Below are 21,718 nucleotides of genomic sequence, written 5' to 3'. Positions count from 1 at the left end.
CCGATCAGAGAAAACCATAGACAGTAAAAGAAATGGACACAGCAACCCCATTGGATTCAACGGAGAAAAGTGAAGTCAATTAGAAGCACTCTCTTCCTGATGGACGAGCGTACTGCGCAGACTCAAACTGAGCTTGACGACGTAGATGTCACGTGAGCAAACTGTCTGTCTTCTAGTAGCTGTGCCGAGAGAAATCTGAATCATTCCCTTCCGAAACTTGCAGAGACGGAGAGTGTGAGTAGGAGGTGTCCATGAGCTAGGAGCAGGAGCAACTTTTGCTAAGTATTCTGATTAATTACTTTGTCATTTTGCCTCCATGTCCCCCCGATTGCGCGCGAGCTTCTCCTCCTGTCCATACGGTAATCAATACTCTAACAAAACAGAACGAACGTGATTTCAAAAGAAAAGGACAGGTTAACCCTACAAAACACCACTGAAAATAAGACAAACATAACAGAATCTAAATAAAATACAATAATGGTCTGACGGCTGGAGAGAAGGCAGAAGAACAGTGCAACAGCTCAACTTCAGAGAGCGGAAGCTGTAGTTTTAAACCCACGCCAATTAGCTGATCGGACGGATCCTGATTCCTGATGAGAACAAACAGCAATATTGGAGTTAGACAACATGTGTCACGATCTACTCATTGTCGTAATCATACTCTAGATCTAATATTATCACACGGAATCAATGTTGATAATGTTGAAATTCTGCAGCAGAGCGATGACATCTCAGATCATTATCTAGTCTCGTGTAAACTTCATTTAGCCAAGGCTGCAAAGCCGACTCCGTGTTACAAATATCACTTCTGCCACTAAAGATTGCTTTATTAATAATCTTCCTGATCAGTTTCATCATCTCAGCATCCCAGATAGCTTAGAACAGGGTTTCTCAAACTCGGTCCTGGAGGGCCACTGTCCTGTTTAGCTCCAACCCTGATCAAACACACCTGATGAGCAAGCTAATCAATGTCTTCCGGATCACTAGAAACTCACAGCTAGGTGTGTTTGATCAGGGTTGGAGCTAAACTGTGCAGGACAGTGGCCCCCCAGGACCGAGTTTGAGAAACCCTTCAAGAACTTGAAATTGCGACAGAAACTTTTAACTCTCTCTTTTCCAGCACTTTTGACACAGTTGCTCCATTGCGCTTAAAGAAGATTAAAGAAAATAGTCCAACGCCGTGGTACAACGAGCACACTCAGGCCCTTAAGAGAGCAGCCAGAAAAATGGAGCGCAACTGGAAGAAAACAAAACTAGAGGTATTTCGCTTTTCATGGAAAGAGAGCTTGATTGCATATAGAGAGGCCTTAAAAGCTGCTAGATCTAGTCAAGTCAAGTCAAATATATTTGTATTGCGCTTTTCACAATACAGATTGTATCAAAGCAGCTTCACAGTATTAAATTAAAATAATACAACAAGGTTTGTTTCTAGTGGAATTTATTGATTGATAAAATAAAATTAAATATCCCTTAAAATATCCCCAACTGAGCAAGCCAAAGGCAACAGTGGCAAGGAACCGAAAAACTCCATCAAGTGACCTAATGGTGTCCTAAAACTCCATTCGCTCGTTGGCCTGAGAACTGCCCCCACCCCCCCACCCCCCCGACTGAGCCTGGGTTCTCCCAAGATTTTTTTCTCCATTCTGTCACCTGATGGAGTTTTGGTTCCTTGCCACTGTTGCCTTGGTTTTTGGCTTTCTTAGTTGGGGACATTTAATATTCAACAATATTATTGATCTGCCTTACGATGCGTGGACGATGACGCAATTTTCTTCTAGAAACAAACTTTGTTTTATTTTCATGTTATCACTGTAAAGCTGCTTTGATACAATCTGTATTGTAAAAAGCGCTATATAAATAAAGGTGACTTCACTTGACTATTATGAATCAAACCTGTAGTTTGGGACTTAAATTTTAGTGACAAGTTAAATTGGTATGATATCTCACTTTTGAGGCAACTTTTTTTTAATTAAATAACACTAGATATTTTTACTGAGAAAACATGCTATGGGATTTCAGACATAAGACAAATCTCTTTCTTTCTAGGCACAGATGAGTACTGCCCACCTGAGTTCTACACAGAGGGCAAGTACCACAGTAAACCAGCTACTGTGTGGTCTCTGGGAGTGCTCTTATTCCTGTTGGTGTGTGGACCCTTTACAGAACCCAAAGACCTGGAGATGATTTATGACGACATCTGGTCTGAGCCTGGCTGGTCAAACGGTAAGATGGCATTCATCACAAAAAAAGATGATCAATTGTTAAATTATACAAAGAAATGAGAGAAAAAAGTAACATCCAAGCCAAGTGGCTTAAAAAAAAAAAAGATAACATGGATAATACAGGAATTCTTCCTGATTTTTTTTTGACTGTGCGGTATAGAACAGTCAAATCATACAGCTTAATACAAAGACAGCAGGTGTAAAGTCTGTCCAAGGTAATAATCTCTTTTCCATTGTCCAGTCCTGCACACAGTGCTGCCACCTGATTCGATCCCTCCTGCAGAAAAACCCTAGACAACGGATTGATTTGAGGAAAATCCTTCTCCATGAATGGTTTAAGGTACTGAGCCTAAGATCAGCTACAAATGATTTTGAGCATATATTCACTATTCATTCAAAAATGTTTCTTATTGTAATGTTTTTTTGTTGTTGTTGTTGTTGTTTCAGGTCACTAAATAAGACATGATGAGGAAAATGTAAATAGTGTAAATTAATTAGAAACTGTATTTGCACTATTTACCGCCACAGTTCTAAAGTTCCTTGAGTCAGCTTAGCATTTGGTGGCCCAACACAAGTGGCCATCCCTCCGTGTCTTGGCTGGCGACCCTTGGCTTGTTGCAGTAATATTAGCATGGTGATATTACTTAGGAACAGTACAAAATTTCCCTGTCACAGCAGACTGTATGGCAGATCTGCATGTCATGGTCAGAATTCCTCCCAGAAGTTCCTGTGAAAGCTGCTCTTGCCATGGCCCTCTCCAAAGGATCTTGCACTGGATGTCACAGAAGCTCCTTCGCTTCTTCCCTCTGCTTAGCATCTAGTAGGCTGATATGTGTGGTCCCACAATGCTTTAGCAACTTTGTAGCCCTGGTAGCATCTGGCTTCATGTTTTGAGACAGTAATATTTGCATCTAGCAGCGCTCTCTCTCTCTCTCTCATAATATTCTATTCTTATCCACTAATACACTCATTTTTTATTTGAAGACCCCCAAGCTGTCATTGCTACTAGTTCCAAAGTGATGTTTCACTTGGATATATGTTACAATAGTGAAGAAAAGACTATCGCAACTTCTGTTTCATGCCGACTTCTCTCAAGCAGTTGAGAGAAGCCTGTAACTGATATACTTTGCTTGACAGACATGCTTCACTTCTCCCTTCATCAAACACACTTGACGTTCTGAACTTCACAAAGGGATATCAATCATTTTTAAAATCAATCTCTTAGTATTATGGACCAGTCAATGATGAAACAGATTGGCTTTTATATCTCTAGATCATCACACAAACCATCATACATTCTAACTGAAACCACTTTACTTGCATCTATTTCTTCACCCACAAGTAATCAATAGCTCAATGTCTCTGTTTGTCAGGAAAGTTACTAGACTATAACAGTAGATACTATAATTACTATAATTGTTACTGGTTTCTGATGCTAGTTAACTATAACAGTACATACTAGACTATATAAGAAACAGCCCAACTATACCTTATTCCGAGCATCGCCATGACAGGTAAAGCGAGGATGTGAGGGATAGACTTACCGTGTTTTCAATGCCATCCGCTGGAAAAAGCTATAAAGATCCTAGATCACTTATTTTCCACAGCTCATGTTGTCTGGAGTTTTATGTCTACTTAAGTTTCTTGGAAAGGTATTTTTGCAGTGTTTAGTCAACAGTAGGGTGACCATACGTCCTGTTTAACCAGGACATGTCTGGCCAGGATTTCGAGATCGCCCAAAATGCCCGGGATTCGGCTTTTGCTTTCTACAGTCACCATTCATTATGTTTACATTATTACATTATTTTACACTGACACGTACGTGCCAGCTTTGCAGGTCGTGCATTCTGCTTCACACGGATCCCGATCGAGACGAAAACACAGAAATTTTCTTAGCAATGCTAAAACGCACATCAACCGATCATTACATCGTTCATGTAAACACTACATTCAGATTCACCATCGGAATTAATTCAGTCCTACTTAATCAAAAGGTGTGCATGTGAACAAAATGAATGGCGACGAGAAAGCAAAAGCCGTATCCCGGATATTTTGGGTGATCTCGAAATTCCGGCCGGACATGTCCTGGAATATGGTGACCCTAGTCAACAGAATAATACAAAAACACCTCAAATAATAGAACAACCCACTGAAGAGATGCATATCCCTCACAGGCTCGCTTTTCTTCCCATTGAAAAATCAAAGATGGCGCTGCTGTTAAGGCCATTAACATTTAAAGACCCTCTGTGTGAAAATCAAGTTTTTTAATGTTGTTTATGTCTACATGGTGTTTTTAATATGCTTTGATACAAACCATGTGCAAAGTCATAAGTCAACACCTTTGCTGAGTTTTTTCTTCTTAAAACCAAAGACTCAATAAGGCGGTTTGAAATCGCTGGTGTTTCTGACGTCACAGACTACCTTGTAACCAATCAGGTCAAGGTGTGATCGCGAGTCGATCTCTGAGTGGAGGCGGACTAATTTGCATATTCATAGAACCGCTTCTACTAAATGAAGCAAGGTTACATTCAAGCTATTTTAAGTCATGAAGACATTTTTTCAAGGAAAAAAACGTTTAAATATGTCATTTTGGTGATCGAAGATGACTACAGTTTGACTTTAATCAGCAGTTCTCCCATACAGTAAAAATTTAATCCCAATAAAAGTACCATAAAATAGTTTAAACATTTTGGTTTATAACAAAATAAATTAAACAAACAAGTAACATAAACCAGAGTTTTTCAAACTGACCCAGGAGTCCACAAGGAAGCACTAGTGGTCCATAGAAAAGTTCAGAGAAAAACAGTGTAAATAATAATAATAATAATAAAAATAATATATTTTATTAAAATAAAAAGTGATTAAATAAAAATATATAATATAAAAATATAAATCCATAATAAATATATCTTCCAGTATTATAGTAAGTAAAAAAAAAATAATAATGTAAAGTAAAATGAACTATGGGTTATGGTTTTGCAAGGTCCACAACGCCAGCCTCATTAGAACGTGTTGCAATACTGAGAAGAAATATCTGTATAACCAGACATTATGACAAACTATGATTATTATCATTTTTTAGAGTGACTGGTGACATTAGCATTAGTTTTCAAGATCATGTGTTTAGCTCAATGACAGCTCAGTCACGCAACATTTCTTCTTGAACGATGATGCAAAGTTCTTCAGAGACTTTGTGATTTATTTCGAGGCTGAAACACAATGAATTGGTGGGAGAAGGCTTGCTGCACATAAAGGATCTCCAGAGCCAATGGGAACTAACTGTTGTTTTATCTGGTCCTGGAACTGAGGGACCCCATGTGGAGAGACATGCAAAGACACAGCACCCCTAGTAAAGACAGAAAGGCAGGTTCTGTGCAGAAAGGACCAGCCATACTGAACCAGTGATGAGTGTATAGTTGTTGCAATCCCAGCAGGCACAGGATATAGACTACAAAGTCGGTCAGACGTTGGATTTTGGTTGAAAATGAAAGTCGGGTTGATGTCTAAATCCAATGTTTGTTTGACGTCAAGCTCCAACGTTGGGCAGTCGTTGAATTTTGGTTGGAATAAACCAAACAAAAAAGTGAAATGCATGGTCGTACACTTATTACCAGCTTAACTTAAAACAAACTAATTTACTTTATTTAATTTCCGGTGTAATGAAATATATTTTGCATTTTAAAGTCTCCATGATGGTGGTTAGCGTTTGCTTTAGTTGTGCTCTTGACCCTTGACTCTTTAATATGATATTTTCTCTAACTGCTATAATTGTGTGTTTATAAAGCACAATTGTTGTAGCTAAAAAAAAAACATGAGAAAATGAGATGATGTTGGCTGTTTATTGATGATGAGGACGATATCATCATGTAATTGACAGTCCCTGATCTTATTCAGTGTCTAATCATGCTTTGATTATATAGGACTTGTGGTTTTAATATTGTTTTATTCATAATAGAAGTCATTTGATTCTACAGCATATCTAGCAGTGTTGTTTATCAAATAATATACTTGGTTTTTTAAAACTATTTAGTGCACAAAAACCTTTCACCTGGCATTACTTAGACGCACACAGACATCAAGATACAGCATATGAATCTCAACAAAGGTCAAACAAAATATCTAGATAATCAGATCAACTCTGAGCATAAAACAAGCTACAAAAAAATCGAGATGGTCCTCAATGCAGAACATGAAATCCACGGGGAGGAGTCGGATCCAGATCCAACTCCTCCCACCTTACATACCTAAACCTACCAATCTCCACCCCCGGATCCCTAAACCCACCCCTAAACCTACCCATCTCCACCCCTAAACCTACCAATCTCCACCCCTTATACAAGATCCGACTCCTCCCCCCGGATCTTGTGTACTGCATTGAGGTGCTACTGAAAAAATCCAGCTGCATAATTTATTAATGCCGCGATGCAGCATGAAGCATTTCATTGATTGTCACCATTGTTGAGAGTCAAACACTGATTCTTGTTGGCTAAGTAATAATGTAAAATCCTTTATATTATTTGACAAACAACATTGCTCTCATGCTGTAAAATTAAATAGCTTCTATTATAAAACAACATTAAAAACACAACTCCTATATAATTAAAACATTAGACACAGAATAAGATCAGGGATTCAAGCAATTATATGATGATGATTTTGCCATCAATAAACAGCCAACATCACCTGGGGCCTGTTTCAGAAAGGAGGTTCAACCAACTCTGAGTTAAAACTTGAACTCTGAGTTGACTTACCCTGAGATGGGAAACTCTGAATTTCCGGTTACAGAACAGCTGAAATTATTTAGTTCAATCAACTCTGAGTTGACCTACTCTGAGTTTAGCGCGTGCACCACAACTATAAAAAGCCATTATCAATGGAGCGCAGATATTAGTCACCATGGCAACAGCGCCAGACAAAAAGAAGTCTTCATATTTCTCACCAGCAGAACTGGATGTGCTTCTGCAAGCATATGGAGAGTACGAACATTATTACTGTAATTTTACAGTATTAGAACATTAATACTGTAATTTAATTAAGGGGATTACTCTTAATTCTTCTGTAATTTAAAGTCAAATCTGATGTAATTGCATTAGACTATAGAACAATTCTGTATATTTAAAATACATTTTTAAAAGGTATATTTTTAATGTAACCTTCTCCCTCTACACACTTTGGTCAATTCAATAATAATTCATGCAATTTGTAGTTACAAGTAACTTACCCAACTGTTATAATATCAGAGGTGAAACTGGAAGAACAGTATGTTATTCAACCTAATTTTAATTTTCATGTAGGAGCAATCCTGCAGGCATTAAAAGAACATGGCAGCAGCTGAAAATTAAATATAAAAACATAATTCAATCAAGTAAGGCTTGAGCATATCATGGGTGTAGGCTACCTGACTTTACAAACATTTGACATATTAGATAACTAAATAGCATCCAGTGTCTAGCAGTGCAGCAGCATTTTCGGCTGAGGGAATTCCAGGAGGGACTTCAGAGCCAGTCACTCCCGAAGATCCAAGGGCCTTCATAAAATGTAAGAGGTTTACATATGTGTTATTTTTTATATTATATTTTTGATATTTCCATTTATTTTACTTTGGGTTGGGTTTTTTGTTGGAATCCCAACAGATTCTGATGGTAATATCTGTCTTTTGGAGCCTCCTGTCCCAACAGAACCCCAGGCAGTTGTAAGTCGCCTACTCAATACACCATAATTATGACAAATAGTGTTATAAAGTGTTCTCAACCAAATGCTCATCTTCACAGGACGATGGGGATAAATAGTTTCTGCTGCCACAGAGAGGCCTATCTGCAGGCCTCTACAGAGGTAATGTTAACATTATGTGTCTACACATCAAACATTTTATGTGGAGTAGCCTATAGAATCTAAGTTTAAATCTAAGTATAAACAGGTATTCGTATCTCTCCCTCCGCCCCCAGAGTGTGGAAGAACAGCAGGAGGACGGTCCATCAGCTTCTGTTGCACAGATGAACAGTTCAGTGATTTCCAGTAAATGCCACAGTTTAATTCTGTAGAATTTGTTTAGAACTACATTATGTAACTCTAATCTACTGCTGTATTTGCAGTTGCCAGTTAAGGAGTTATACAGACTTCATCTTATAAAAAAAAAAAAAAAAAAACAGCAGTAAAAATAGCAATATTAATTTTATTAATAAAAATGTACTGAAAGAATGAATGAATGAGGTGTTTAAACACCACTTCCTCTTTAAAAAAGGGGAGGAGGCCGAAAGAAACCCAGAGTTTCCCTCATTTCAGGGTTAACATACTCAGAATTTTCACTTAACCTCCTTTCTGAAACAGGCCCCAGATCTGACTTTCTTTAGGATTCTTTGCAATAATAAATGTGCTTTATAAACAAACAATTATAGCATTCAGAGAAAATTTAATACTAAAAAGTCAAGGGTCAAGAGTCCAACTAAAGCAAACGCTAAACACCATCATGGTGACTTTAAAATACAACTATTGATTTCATTAAAACAGAAATTAAATAACGTAAATCTGGTTAGTATTAAGTGAAGCTGGTAATGCTGTTTGTGGAGTTGTTTAATCCTCCTCTGCTGAGATCTTCACAGATTTAATGTGCTGCCATGCATGTCACATTTTTTTGCGGTGCTTATTCCAACCAAAATTCAACATCTGTCTGACGTTGGAGCTTGACCTTGACGCCAAACAAACGTTGGTGTTTAGACGTCATCCTGACTTTCATTTTCAACCTAAATATGACGTCTGTCTGACGTTGGATTAGTTGGAGTCCAACGTTCCTGACGTCACATTGACGTACTGTGCCTGCTGGGATGACTGTAATGTGAATGTGTATGATCGCCATGTTCATCACAGTCATTCTGAAGTAGAGTGCTTGCTTTAAAAAAAAAAAAAAAAAAAGGTCGCTTTAATTGCAAATAGAAGATCAGTTTTTTATCTTTACATTAAAAGCCAAAATTAATTAACTATTCATTTAGTAGATAGTAAATTGACCCAACAGATGGAACCAAGCATTTTTAGAGTGTATATCCAACAAAATGTGAACATAATATTTTTTATAAAAATGGAATTAGATTTGAAGTATTTTTCTCTCACAATTATCTAAAAATTCCTGATTAAAATTACCTTGATACTTGGTATCTTGATTTCTAAAGCATTGTGTTGTGTAACCACTCCATCTGCTGGGCAAACGTAGACTCGTAGACATGAAGAAAACTCAACGTACCAAAATAAAAGTCCCTCATAAAAAGTCTCTCCGCTCTCTTAAAACGAATGATTGTGTTGTAGTTATTCTAATTTTATCATCTTGTTTAAAAAATAAATAATGAATAAACTAAAATGATAAAAACTTATAATAATAGCTCATCCCATCAAAACGGGGAAAGTTTTCATAAGTGTTGTCCTATCAGGAAATAATAATATGCATGACCTTTAGAGAGCGCTCTTCGAGTACAATCGTGGCATTTTTAAACACCTCTTATAATCAGAATTCATCACGAACATGGAACCTTCAGAAATTAATATAATAAAATATGATAGTATAGTAATACAATTTACAAAAACAAAAATGTTCTTTTTATTGTTCAGGAAGAGGCGCCATTTACTGTCTGTTCTGTATGTGTGTGCCTTGGTAAAATTTTAAGTTACCATGGTTACCCTGGTTTACGCCCAGTAATAATTACTACAATTGTAGTTAAGTTACTATAATGTAAAACGATACGATTTTTTATATATATGTTATCTTCTTCAAACAGTACTAAAGCTTACAGGACCCACATAAATGTGTTAAATCTCTATGACATGTGGCGGAGTGCCACAGCGCGTTGTTGTAGTAGCTAATATCTGTAGCAACTGTGGTATTTTGACGTCAACTATAGTTTCCATGTTGAACCCATAAAGAATACACGCTTGTGTCATTATGCTACTAGACTTTTCAAGTATGTAGGGAGGGCAAGTCCAGACTGAACTATGGGTGTGACAAAAAGAAAATAGGCGTTGCTTTTGTCATTCACGAGTAAAATGAAAAGGAGGACAAGCAAGACGAGATTTTGACGGCTTCACGAAGAAAGCTGTCTCGCTTCGGAATCAATTGTATGTGTTTCTGTCTATACGGACTCCAGTTGAAAGACGAACCGAATCTTTTGGATATAAAAAGACCTGTACATGGACTTGTCATGAAAAGACGAGAAACGGATTTATTGTAAGGTATGTTTATATGACATATGTGAACCGTCAAGTGCTCAGATGTCACGCTTTGTTTTGTTTACACGTTTACACGACACGACAAACTGAAGCTCTCCTATTAGAATAACCGCTTTCGCGCGCTTGCAGTGTGAAGACATTTGTTGATTGTAATGGGAGCTTTCTGATTTATCGTGTCAAGTCTTTCATGTAACGCCAGTCATGAGGCGTCTCGAGTCTCGTCGTGAGTTGACTCGTTTGTTACAAGTGTAAAGCAGAACTTTGGTTATATTTTATATATATTTATTATATATATTTGGTGATATTAACAGACTAAGTTGTTTTTAACAACAAACACTGCTACTCTGATGCAAAACTTTGCGAATGTTTTACGAGATTTTACTCTATATTATACTTGTAATTATTTTTTACAGTAAGAAATCAAATAAATTATAATACACACGGCTGTATGCTGTAGTACTGCACAGTATTACCTAGTACCACAATATTAATGTATTACATTTTTATTAGTATCTATCTATCTATCTATCTATCTATCTATCTATCTATCTATGTTTCTATCTTATGCATGTCTATTCTATCTATCTATCTATCTATCTATCTATCTATCTATCTATCTATCTATCTATCTATCTATCTATCTATCTATCTATCATTCCGTCATTCTATCTATGAGCTTAGTAGATGTTTGTAGAGTTCTCATAGAATAGAGACGGATAGATATATTTAATTGAATTCTTTTTGTCCATTCTGTTGTTCTGTCTTTAGGCCTCTGGCATTCTCTCTATCCTCCTTTCATTCTTTCTTTTAAAGATAATGATGCGTAAGTCCAGTTCAGTGGGTGCATTGTTGGAGCTGGACTACTTGCCCTGGGGGCAGGTAGATAGAGATGAGACCCCGGGCTCCTCGGATGATGATACGGTTGGGGCCTCAGCATCCTATCCTTGCACCCCAGATGCAATGTCGGGAAGTGATGGAAAGGGGGAGCTTAACAGAGATCACAGCATTAGTGTGGAAAACCTGGTCGGCTTGGAGAAGGAATCTGGTTTACTGAGAGTTACGAACCTGAACGAGAGCTTTAAAGCTTACAGTGACAGCCAGCTCTCTGCCAATGCCAAAGGCAGCTTTGAGAGTATGGGAAAGTGTGATGCCATGCACTCTTCGTCATCCTCACTGAAATCTAACCATATGTCCAACTCCCCAAAACCTCCTCATTATCACCGACAGCAAGCTCGGGCCAAACTGGCTGCTGCTAAAATACACCTTAAAAGTTTGTTTGGACAGGTAAGTTTGGAGACTTTATTTAGTTTAGTTAATGAAGTTGTTCACATGAAAATCTTTAATGTGATTACTTTCAGCTGACATATTGACAAATTGATCCAGTCAACATGTTTATAAAATAAAAACCTTTTAATAAAAATATATTAATTAAAAATAATGTAATTTATTCCTGTGATAGCAAAGTTGAATTTTCAGCATCATTAATCCAGTCTTCAGTGTCACATGATCCTTCAGAAATCATTCTAATATTCTGAAAAACTATTTATTATTATTATCATCAATGCTGAAAACAGTTGTGCTGCTTAGTTGATTTTATGGCAACTGTGATACTTTTTTTTCTTTTATGAATAGAAAGAAAAAAAAGAACAGCATTTATTTGAAATATGTATCTTTTGTAACATTATAAATTCATTCACTGTCAATGTAATGCATCTTTGATTACTAAAAGTATTAATTTAAAACATCACAGAAAATAAATAAATAGAAGAAGAAGCCATCTTTATTGTTGAACCTTGTTTATGTTTTGTACATTACATACATGTATTTCGCATACATTAGGAACAGCAGGGCTTCAGCTCCAGCATACAATACTGTTTATTAAGAATTTACAGGCCAAGTGTGATGAAGTGAAAAGTCAGGAGTGTTTTTGGTATTACATAATTAGTTAAGTTCAGTTTGAATCAGTGCCACCCCTTGAGATATAATGTTGCTTTGTCCAAACAGCGAAAGAAGAAGCAAACTCTGAAAGGGGAACTGAATGTTCTAGTGCTCTATAAGGCAATCACACTATTGATGCAAAATGTTTTTATCTACAATAGTGTGGCAAGAAATCACAAGAACAGACACTGGAACAAAATCTTTAATTTTCTACAATATTTTGACATCTGATAAATCTGGCATTGTCAGAATGTTTTCCGTGACGTAACGCCTTCATGACATTTAAGTCATGGAACACTTGTGTAAATTACACTTCCTTAAAGTCTCAAATCAAGTCAGTTATCTTCATGGCAATGTTATGCATATCAGTGACCTCTTCTTTTTTCACACAAGGGTTCACCGCACTCCTCGCATTCAAATTTGACAAGTGCAGAGCACAAAGAGAACATAACCAGGTAAAATCAGTCATCTCAGCAAACAATCAAGGCACATATTTCCTCAATCCCATGTGGATTTTCTCCACTTTCTGCTTTGCTTTTGGCCTATTCTCTGTCCGCCACTTGCAAAACAACCACTCCCCAGCCCCTTATTTTGGCCCACTGTTACTGATTCCACACTTTTTTGTTGTTGTTGCTGGATATCTGTGTCACATATCCTCTAACCCTCTTGTTTCTCTCAGTGCTAAAGAGAGGCGCTCTCGAAAGCCTTTCCTCAGGCAGTGGAGTCAGGTGGGCCACGCCAAAGCTCAACTCAGCAGGAAGGAGATGGAAAATTGGGCCAAGTCCCTTGATGCTTTGCTGGACAGCAGAGGTGAGCGCTCAGTCATTTGTTTTAAAACTGCTTGACTCGCCAGGCAGCTGGTCAAAGGACGCTTGCGAGACATCATAGCGTCACATGGAAAAGGAAAGCTGTCGTTCTACTAACTTTGACCTGGAACGCTGTTCTTGGAAATGGAGATATTTGTGGCCAACCGCCCTGCCCATGCTTGAAACGTTGTTTTAATGAAAATAAGTGCAGAGCGGACCATAAAGCCTACTGTCTGATAAAGTGTAGTTTTTTAATATACACTACTGTTTAAAAGTTTTAGGTTTTTTTTTTTTTTTTTTTAAAGAAATGACACCTTTAATTCAGCAAGGATGCATTAAATTCATCAAAAGTGACATTGACAGTGTTACAAAAGATTTCTGTTTCAAATAAAATGCTGTTCTTTTGAACATTCTATTCATCAAAGAATAGAATCCTGAAAAACAAAATCATGATTTCCACAAAAATATTTGATTCATATATTCAACATTGATAATAATAAGAAAAGTTTATTGGGCACCAAATTAGCATGGAATAATTACACTAAAGACTAAGCCGCTTTGCCATCACATGTTAGAGGCCGTTCACACAGAATGTATATTTCCATTCCACTACACTACTTTTCTAGCCTACATCAAGATGTTAGGTCTGGCAACTCACCATAGACACGGCTCAATCCGAGGGGCGGGATAAACGGCTGTCTTTCAAATTCCCTCTGCACGCAATAGGACAGCGCTTCAACCAACCAGAGCGTTTTCCCAACAGCGGAGCTAACGTTAGTTGATAGATTCAACTTTTGCTGCAAATCTGGCCGGCAAAACTACGAACACATCTTCCTTTTTTAAGAATGACTTAAGTGCTGTTCTTTGCTCTTTTCTCAAAGAAAAACTTAACTCCAAGTCCTCCAGAGTCGCGGCCAAAGCCGATTCGAAAGATGTTCGCCAGCAGCAGCCGCCATTCTTTGTTTTCAAGTGGCAGGGAACCGTCGCAACTCTGTCGTCATTATGTTAAGCCCGCCCCGCCTACTCTATACACGTGATTGGCCTGACCCAATTTAGGTTTTTGAAGCTCGAAAGTCAATGGAGAGTTGCTAGACTGCCCTGGCTGCAAAATACATTTTGAGTGCGTCTAGATTTCTAGGCTACTACTTTTCCATTATTTTTCTATGTAAAACGGACGTGTTTGACCGCTCGCATCTTCTTTTTCAGCATCTCGCACATGACACTGCATTCTAAAAACGTGGAGCTCAAGTTAAGTTAAACTTTTGAAAAACGCATCTCTAGACCTTGCGCTTTTTTTCGTTCCACTGATCTGCGTCTTGCACTTTTAACAGCAAAAAACGCGTTCTGTGTGAGCCGGCCCTAAACGGCCCTGATATACTTCAAGCGAAATCGAAGAACGGACTGGTGTGACGTCATTTCGAACAAAATCAGGGCAAAATATGAATTTCGGAAAGTTTGAAACAGCTTGCCAAAGCGAACTTTCTGGAAAAGTACGCTACGGCTGGTAAACACCTTTTTAAGGTGAAAATGAACATGACGTGACTTTACTAGAGTGCTGAATTGCAGAACTCGTGCAAACATATCCACGTTGCTACGATGATCAGATGCTTTTCTTATGCTTGCTGTTTTCTCAATTTTATTGTGTGTTCATTTTGTTATTGAGAGAAAAGTGCGCAGCACATATTTACATGTTCATCTAAATGTCCCTCTCAGCAGTGTATGTTTGCTAACAGTATATTGCTGGCAACCTAGTTTGAATCCTATATCGAAAAAGTACTTTTCTTTGAGTATATTGGGGCCTTTATACAGTATTTTTGGTCAAATAAATGCAACTTTTGAGCGGTAATGTAGGTTAGCTTGGTGTGTGCTCAGTACAATTCTGTGGTTCTGTAGTGAAACCCATCTATTACATCATTGAAACACCCTTGAAACTGCTTCCTCTTAACATTGAGGAACCACTTTCCTGTGTAGCTTCAGGCACGGGTTTCCGGAGAATTCCCTAACGATGAAACGAGATGAAGAAACGAGATAACGGAATAATGGGCTTTTTCCCTAGAGGTTGAGAGCTCTGACGTACAATTTCACTGATTAAACCGCCTAGATTTTTACATTTTCAGAAGGAGATGTGAGTGGTGCTTGCTAGGGATGCACCGATTGGGAAATTCTGGGCCGATACCGATACCGATGTTTAACATAACAACTTGGTCGATGGCCGATGCCGATGCCGATGTTTTTTCTTTTTGTTATTTATTCCTTCTTTTGTGCCACTGAAACATACAAGTCTTTCGGCTCTTGATCACACTATCCTAGAATGAGCACAAATTCAATCAGACCAAGCAATTTATGAAACAAAAAAAACCTTTAATGTCACTTTCTGGTTGACAGTTATAACCTTATTTATAAGTTCTTTTTCAGTTGTTATGAGGAGCAATATGAGAGAGAAATTTGGTAATCATTGTCTGACCCAACAAAAAAAACATTATAATATTCATTTTATTTTTCGTGTTCGCATTTATGAGGGAAAAAACACGGGTGAATGTTCATATTAAATTTTAAACGCGCACGCGCTCTTCTGCGAGAGAGAGAGAGAGAGCCCCGACCGCGCGCGCGCTCTCACTCACTATTCAGAGCGGTCAAGCTTCCCCGTACTTTTTGACAAGCGTCCTTGACATGTAGGCCAGAGCTTCTTTGCAGCTCAAGTCGGCGGCGGTGTGTACAGTTAACGCTCTATCTGTTGACGGCGCTGAGGGAAAAGCTCCCGCCACTGGAAGAAGCGGTCGCCGCCCATTTGTGTCCTCCTGCGCACCCATCAAAGCCGTGCAGAACGTCTTCAGCACTCGCGGATCGTGCATACTCCGCCGCTTCTTCTGCTACACACCATGGTCGTTCTTTTCTCGAGAAAAGGAGTTTTCTCATAGAAAAATAAATAAATAAATGCGTCATTGTACCCAGCACTTCTGAAAATGCACTTCCGAATGCGTCTCTGTCCCCAGCATATCAAACCAAACTGACGCCCATGTGACATCGGCGAATGTCATTTTTATTTCCCGATGGCCGATGGCAGTTAACGAGGCAAATATCGGCCGTTACCGATGTTCAGCCGATGCATCGGTGCATCCCTAGTGCTTGCCTATGAAAAGTTTACAGCATGATGGCAGGATTTTGAAAAAGTGAGACCAGCCACAAGGACTCTTGATATGATTCAAGTCCTTTGAGTGAAAGTGTAGGCAAACATTGTTAGTCTAAGATCTCTTAGAAAAGTAGTAGCACTCCTATTCTCAGCAAACCACATAATTTGAAGTATGATTCATGTTCTTAGAATGATCTGTTGATGTTTAGTACTGACTATATATGGTTAGGGGCAATAATAATATTTGCCATATAAAGCACCACTAATATTATCGCTGACCTCAAATGTGAGAATGATATGGCTAAACAGTAAAATACAACTTTTAAGCTTACATTATTAGTGCACCTTGTGATGTATAAACAGTGGACTAAAAATGGACACTGTTACGCTTGTCTCGACGCCAGACGTCATGTTTCCAGTGATCTGTTTTATTATTATAATTAAAAGGACTTAATGATTAACAGCATCTTTGTTGGTATTACCTGCTTTGCTGGCATTTTTTATTTCTGTTCTCACCCATAACCGGAAGCAATTGATTAGTGTGACAGACCTCATAAAATCTAATAATACACTGATACACACGTAGCACATTTTGCAGTTACAGTTAAGACTGGGACAAAGGATAACATGGAGTTAGGGATTCAATCCATTCTGTGTCACTGCTATTGCTAATTTGGAAACTAATTCTCTCCACACACATACTTAATAGGTATGTGCTTAATAGATAGTATAAATCCCATATTCTTCAGAGAGGGATATTTTAGATATTTAACTGTTATTAACATTTTAGATTATACAGTATCATAATTTTGACAATCTGTTAAATTCATATTCAATTTATTGTGTAAGATTATTATAAACTTATTTTAATTACCAAAACCATCATATTTTAATCTGTTAAAATAAATCGACCTTGCTATCGCATGTATTTCCCACATTACAAAAAAGCAACATTTCTTAAAATTGTGACACCAAATAAGTAACATCCTTTAGACTGTTTCTACAACATGATGGAGAGAAGTAAACATAAATCGCATTCCATTTCTGCAATCATAACCCAAATTGTAGTGTTATAGTGTAATTTACTGAAAATAAGTTCATCAGTTACTAAAATTGGACTTTTTAAAGCTTCTTAGCATTTTAAGTTCAATATTTGTGCCATATTTATTTATGCCAGCGCATATGGTCATGCTAGTGTTGATTATACAGCATTTAAAGCTTTTTTTTTTATTGTGTGGTGGGTTTGTTTTGGTGTCTGGACTGGTTGATATGTTGGAAACGCCAGTATGTTGTAACTACCGAGCCCTGTCCCCGTCCTACTTCTATTTTCTCACTTCAGAGTGTCGCAACCCCGCAGTTCACAGGTTTTGAGAAAATCAGAGGGTAGGAAGGTATGTGGTGTGAGATAAACCCTCAAGATTTCAACGTCCAAAGCTTTTCCTCCTGTGATATTTGTTGCAAGTGCTACTGTATATGACGTGTGTGGGTGTATGGCAGAACATGCATGTGAACGTGTCATCTGAGCCTCTACCCCTCCCATTTGTAAACAGAAATAGCTGTTTTCCCCCAATGTTCGTAAAGGTTCTTTTTCCTTCTCTCATCTCACGTATCCTTTAGTGGGAGTCACAGTCTTTGAAGCATTCCTGCGATCCGAGTTCAGTGATGAAAACCTGCAGTTCTACTCGGCCTGTGAGCAGTACAGGCAGTCGTCCAACAAATTCAGCCTGCATAGGAGGGCAAAAATGATTTCTGAGACTTACATCCAGCCAGGTGCTCCCAGAGAGGTAGATTTATCTAAATTTATCTGTCTGTTTACTGTGTAAACAAATATTTCACCCAACATGCCCAAGCTGCTCTTTCTCATACAATGTAAATAAATGGGGACTGGGGCCTCTGAACTACAAAATGACAAAAAAATAAAAACACTATAAAAGTACCATAGAAATAGTCAACATGACACGTACATTATATTCCAAGTCTTCTAAAGTCGTTCGGAAAATTCTGTAGTTCTCAAATCTTGTTTTGTCAGGTTTTATGCGTGGCAAATTTGAATTAAACTTCATTATTTTTTCAAATTCCACGAATGCAGCAGAAATTTCAAACTTCACCTTGAAATTTCAGTCATTTCCTCGCAAAAAAAGATGACTTCAAATTAAATCTGAAGACTTAAAGAAAGATAGCAAAATTTTTGTTTAATTAAAAATAAAAGTGATTAAGAATTTTTGCATCATTTCTGGAGCTTGACAGTCCCAGTGCCTTTCATAAAACCATAGTAAATTTAAAAAAAAAATTGTATAAATAAAATAAGTAAAGAAATTCAATTAAAAAATGTTTTTTTTTTGTCATTTTTGGAGCTCGACCGTCCTAGTGCCTATTAAAGCATAGAACACTTTTGGACTTCCTTCAGAATGTCATTTTTGACTGTTTTGTGTGAATATTTGTGAATTACGATTTTTTTCCCCACCACTTTAAGGTGAATCTGGACAGTAAGACAAGAGAACTGACCATAGAGCTCCTCAAAGCCCCCTCTCACACTTCCCTCTCACATGCCCAAAAGCGCATCTACTGCCTCCTGGAAATGGACTGTTACCCACGTTTCCTCCAGTCGGAGATCTACTTCACACTACTGAGGGATTCGTACTAGAACAAGATTTGGCGGAGTGTCCAATAAGAGTGAGGTCGTCCTAAAACTGTACAGACATCATGTATGGACTGTAAGACAGGAGACAGCAAACATGTCTCTATGAGAACTTTTGATGAAAAAAATAATTGTAACTACTGAAGAAGGTTTTAGTTAAATAAAAGGGAAACCGATGAGCAGGGATCGCATCGATTGTCTTGAACTTGAATGCGTCTAAAAGGTATTGCAATGGGGATTGAGGTGCTAACATTTTACAAGTTTGATTTGGGCTTTTCTCAGTTGCTAGACTGAAAACATTACAGGCCGATAAGGACGAATTAATGGCGTGTTGACTGGCAACAAAGGGAAAACACGTCTAGCAAGAATGGGCTGTTCAGTGAAAGGCCCAAGCACTCATTATGGGTGACAGGGTCAAACCATTTTCTGACTCATTTCTCATTCAGACTTATTTCTAAAATTTACTTTCCTGTTTTCTAATATACCGGTAATTAAATACATGTTTAAACAAAACGTCAAGATCCCACTGACAACATTAAAATAGGCAGTTATATAAAAAAGCCATATGAACACAAGTACTTCAAATGAAAAAACTTCTTTGTAGTCTTTACAGATGGCCAGTTCTTTATCGGTTTGTGTTTAAAATGACATTTTAAACCATGTGCATTAGTATTAGTATAGTGGTGTAGATTTTTTTATTTTTTTTTACTTTATGGTTACAGATTGGTACATTTAAGCTGTACACATTCATTCATTTGAAGAAAAAGTGACTAGAAATTGAAATCAAAGGTCTGCCACTGATTTTGGCCTAATGATTTTGAACTTTTTTTTTGTTTTGTTGTTATTAACTGTAGAATTTTGTGAATGTCACACATACTTAAGTTGGGAAATGTGACCTGGTGGCAGGTTTAAAATGTGGAACCTGCTTAAGCAGGAATCGGCGCCAGCACTTAAACCATTCCAGTAAGCACACATCCATTTCTATGGCATCAGGAAATTATCAGAAAACCACTGTATTCTTATTACCGTGCACAAACACCAAATACACATTCAAATCACGTCATGAAAATGTCCGCTTGGACATCCAAGAGGGAACTTTTTTTAAATGGATATTTCAGATGAACACGCATAATGAAAAATGTCCGGTATATGTGTCTGGGTTGTCTGCTTCAGATTGAAAAGATGTGAGGTTCTGTAATATGTACTTATATACCCCCTTTTTAGTGTTTGTTGATGATGTCTACTGTGACTGAGACATTTAGATGGTACATGTATCATAACTTTAGGAGCTGAATGCACTAATGTCCTTGGTCAAATGTTTCCAAGGGTTTAATCTGTTTGTTTCTAAGTATAATGATTAATGAAGGGTAATTATGAGATCATTGTATAAGAGTGAGCATCAGCTTTGCTGTAAAAGTATTTATGTTGTTTGAGAGCAGCGATCTAAATGAATCTAACAGAACAAATGTCAACAATTTCATTTAATTTTCCATGAAAACGAAACTGTACTTTTGCATAGACCTGTTTTTGAAAAACATTATAAATGATCAGATTATAAAATTGTGATTAAAAAAAAGCACAAGCCAAAAATTATTCGCTGTTTTTATAAATAGGACTGATTAAAAAAAAAAAATTAAAAAAGAGTCTTACAAGCACAAATCTAATGGAGTTACATATAGCTGCTGATGTTACTTTCATTAAAGGTCTTTTTCACTTTTGTGGTTTATTAAGTCATTTCCCCCCTTTATTGTTCTTACTTCTATCCTAGCTTCCTTTGCAATGTCCAACAGTTAATTTCTTAAAATATTCCTGCTTCAGTGGCGTCCTGTCACCAGGGTCGCGTGCTGCGATACTCTTGTTTCTGCCGGACCCACTGCGCCGTACAGCGGCTATCCCCGACCGTCCAAGAACATCCGCCACTCGAGATCTCGGCCGCTCCACCTTTCCTCCAGTCCTCTTCTCTGTTCTGTGACACTTTGGCCCTCAGGTCGCTGCATCGCTCTCCATTGGGTGCTATGGAGGTCTGCTCCTGAAGATGATCTTTCTTGGGGGCAGCAAGTTTAGGAAGGGCGACAACCTGGCCTTGAATATGCGGTCTGGAAAAGAAGATGAAAATCAATAAAAGCTGGAGAGCAAGAAAAAGGAAACTCAGCAGCAGAGAAGATGATTTCAGATTCAGAACAATGAAATACAAGGTCAGGGCTGAGGAGAAGCAAGTGAAATTTGTATCAGAAATGAATGTATCGGAAAATAAAATGATAAAAAAGGGAACATGCACATACCCATTTCCTGTCACTGAGTCATAACTAGGCCCACACAGAACACACTTTTCCCCCCACATTTTCTGCACTGAATATAAATGAAAATATGTAAAAAGCCTCACTTCAGATACAATACACATGGTAAACTGATCTGAGAGTACTAGACCCTTAGTGGCAGGTAAGAGCATTATCAGATTTGACAAAAAATATTGAACACCAGATTTTTACATTTTCTGAAGAAAATGTGAGAGTCGTTTGCCTGCGCAAAACTCACTGCCACATTCCTAGTTTGTATTCTAGTATCTAAATCCCTTCCTCAGCGCAAGTCAAAAGAAATTTTCACCCTTTTTTGTACATCCACCAAGGTAAACAAAGCAAAAAACATGACATTTTATGCAAACAAGATCTATAGAAAAAAAATATAGCTATAAATAGCTTGAGAAACTTTATGAAAACAATGTTTTCCCTTGTGAAAAAGAAGTACATAGCATACTTCTGAAAATAGCACTTTT

The 21,718-nt window shown here is 37.7% G+C and overlaps 2 protein-coding genes across 15 annotated transcripts in view; one reads left to right on the top strand and one right to left on the bottom strand.

Moving 5' to 3' along the window:
* The first annotated feature begins 10,046 nt into the window (after nt 1–10,046).
* LOC308697805 (regulator of G-protein signaling 18) lies at nt 10,047–20,678 on the top strand. 3 transcript variants are annotated; one of them, XM_081377391.1, is made up of 6 exons: nt 10,047–10,436; nt 11,202–11,717; nt 12,765–12,826; nt 13,051–13,181; nt 17,925–18,091; nt 18,781–20,678. In XM_081377391.1, the coding sequence occupies exons 2-6, from the start codon at nt 11,250–11,252 to the stop codon at nt 18,949–18,951; spliced, it is 999 nt and encodes a 332-aa protein (XP_081233517.1). In that variant the 5' UTR covers nt 10,047–10,436; nt 11,202–11,249; the 3' UTR covers nt 18,952–20,678. The 3 variants fall into 3 exon arrangements, with proteins under 3 accessions (XP_081233517.1, XP_081233518.1, XP_081233519.1); XM_081377392.1 differs by having other exon boundaries at nt 11,247–11,717; nt 18,781–20,670; XM_081377393.1 differs by having other exon boundaries at nt 10,238–10,431; nt 11,247–11,717; nt 18,781–20,663.
* The window catches only part of atat1 (alpha tubulin acetyltransferase 1), a 20,470-nt gene continuing 18,299 nt past the window's right edge, over nt 19,548–21,718 (bottom strand). For 8 of the 12 annotated variants that reach the window (XM_081377383.1, XM_081377378.1, XM_081377381.1 and 5 more), the window contains one exon: nt 19,548–21,041. In XM_081377383.1, the coding sequence (XP_081233509.1) occupies nt 20,774–21,041 (268 nt within the window). In that variant the 3' untranslated portion in view covers nt 19,548–20,773. The remainder of the gene's footprint in view (nt 21,042–21,718) is intronic. The other 4 variants (XM_081377385.1, XM_081377382.1, XM_081377384.1 and 1 more) reach the window with 4 other exon arrangements.

Source organism: Scardinius erythrophthalmus, assembly GCF_964197995.2.
Source record: "Scardinius erythrophthalmus genome assembly, chromosome: 10".
NCBI classification, from domain to species: domain Eukaryota; kingdom Metazoa; phylum Chordata; class Actinopteri; order Cypriniformes; family Leuciscidae; genus Scardinius; species Scardinius erythrophthalmus.
Note: the sequence above shows the minus strand (reverse complement) of the source record. Positions and strands in the feature narration are given on the sequence as shown.

Excerpts from the sequence above, each read along its gene's own strand:
- LOC308697805 (XM_081377391.1), top strand. The coding sequence starts at position 11,250 with ATGATGCGTAAGTCCAGTTCAGTGGGTGCATTGTTGGAGCTGGACTAC. Across the intron at positions 11,718-12,764 it reads TTAAAAGTTTGTTTGGACAG|GGTTCACCGCACTCCTCGCA; the intron begins GTAAGTTTGGAG and ends TTTTCACACAAG. Across the intron at positions 12,827-13,050 it reads CACAAAGAGAACATAACCAG|TGCTAAAGAGAGGCGCTCTC; the intron begins GTAAAATCAGTC and ends TGTTTCTCTCAG.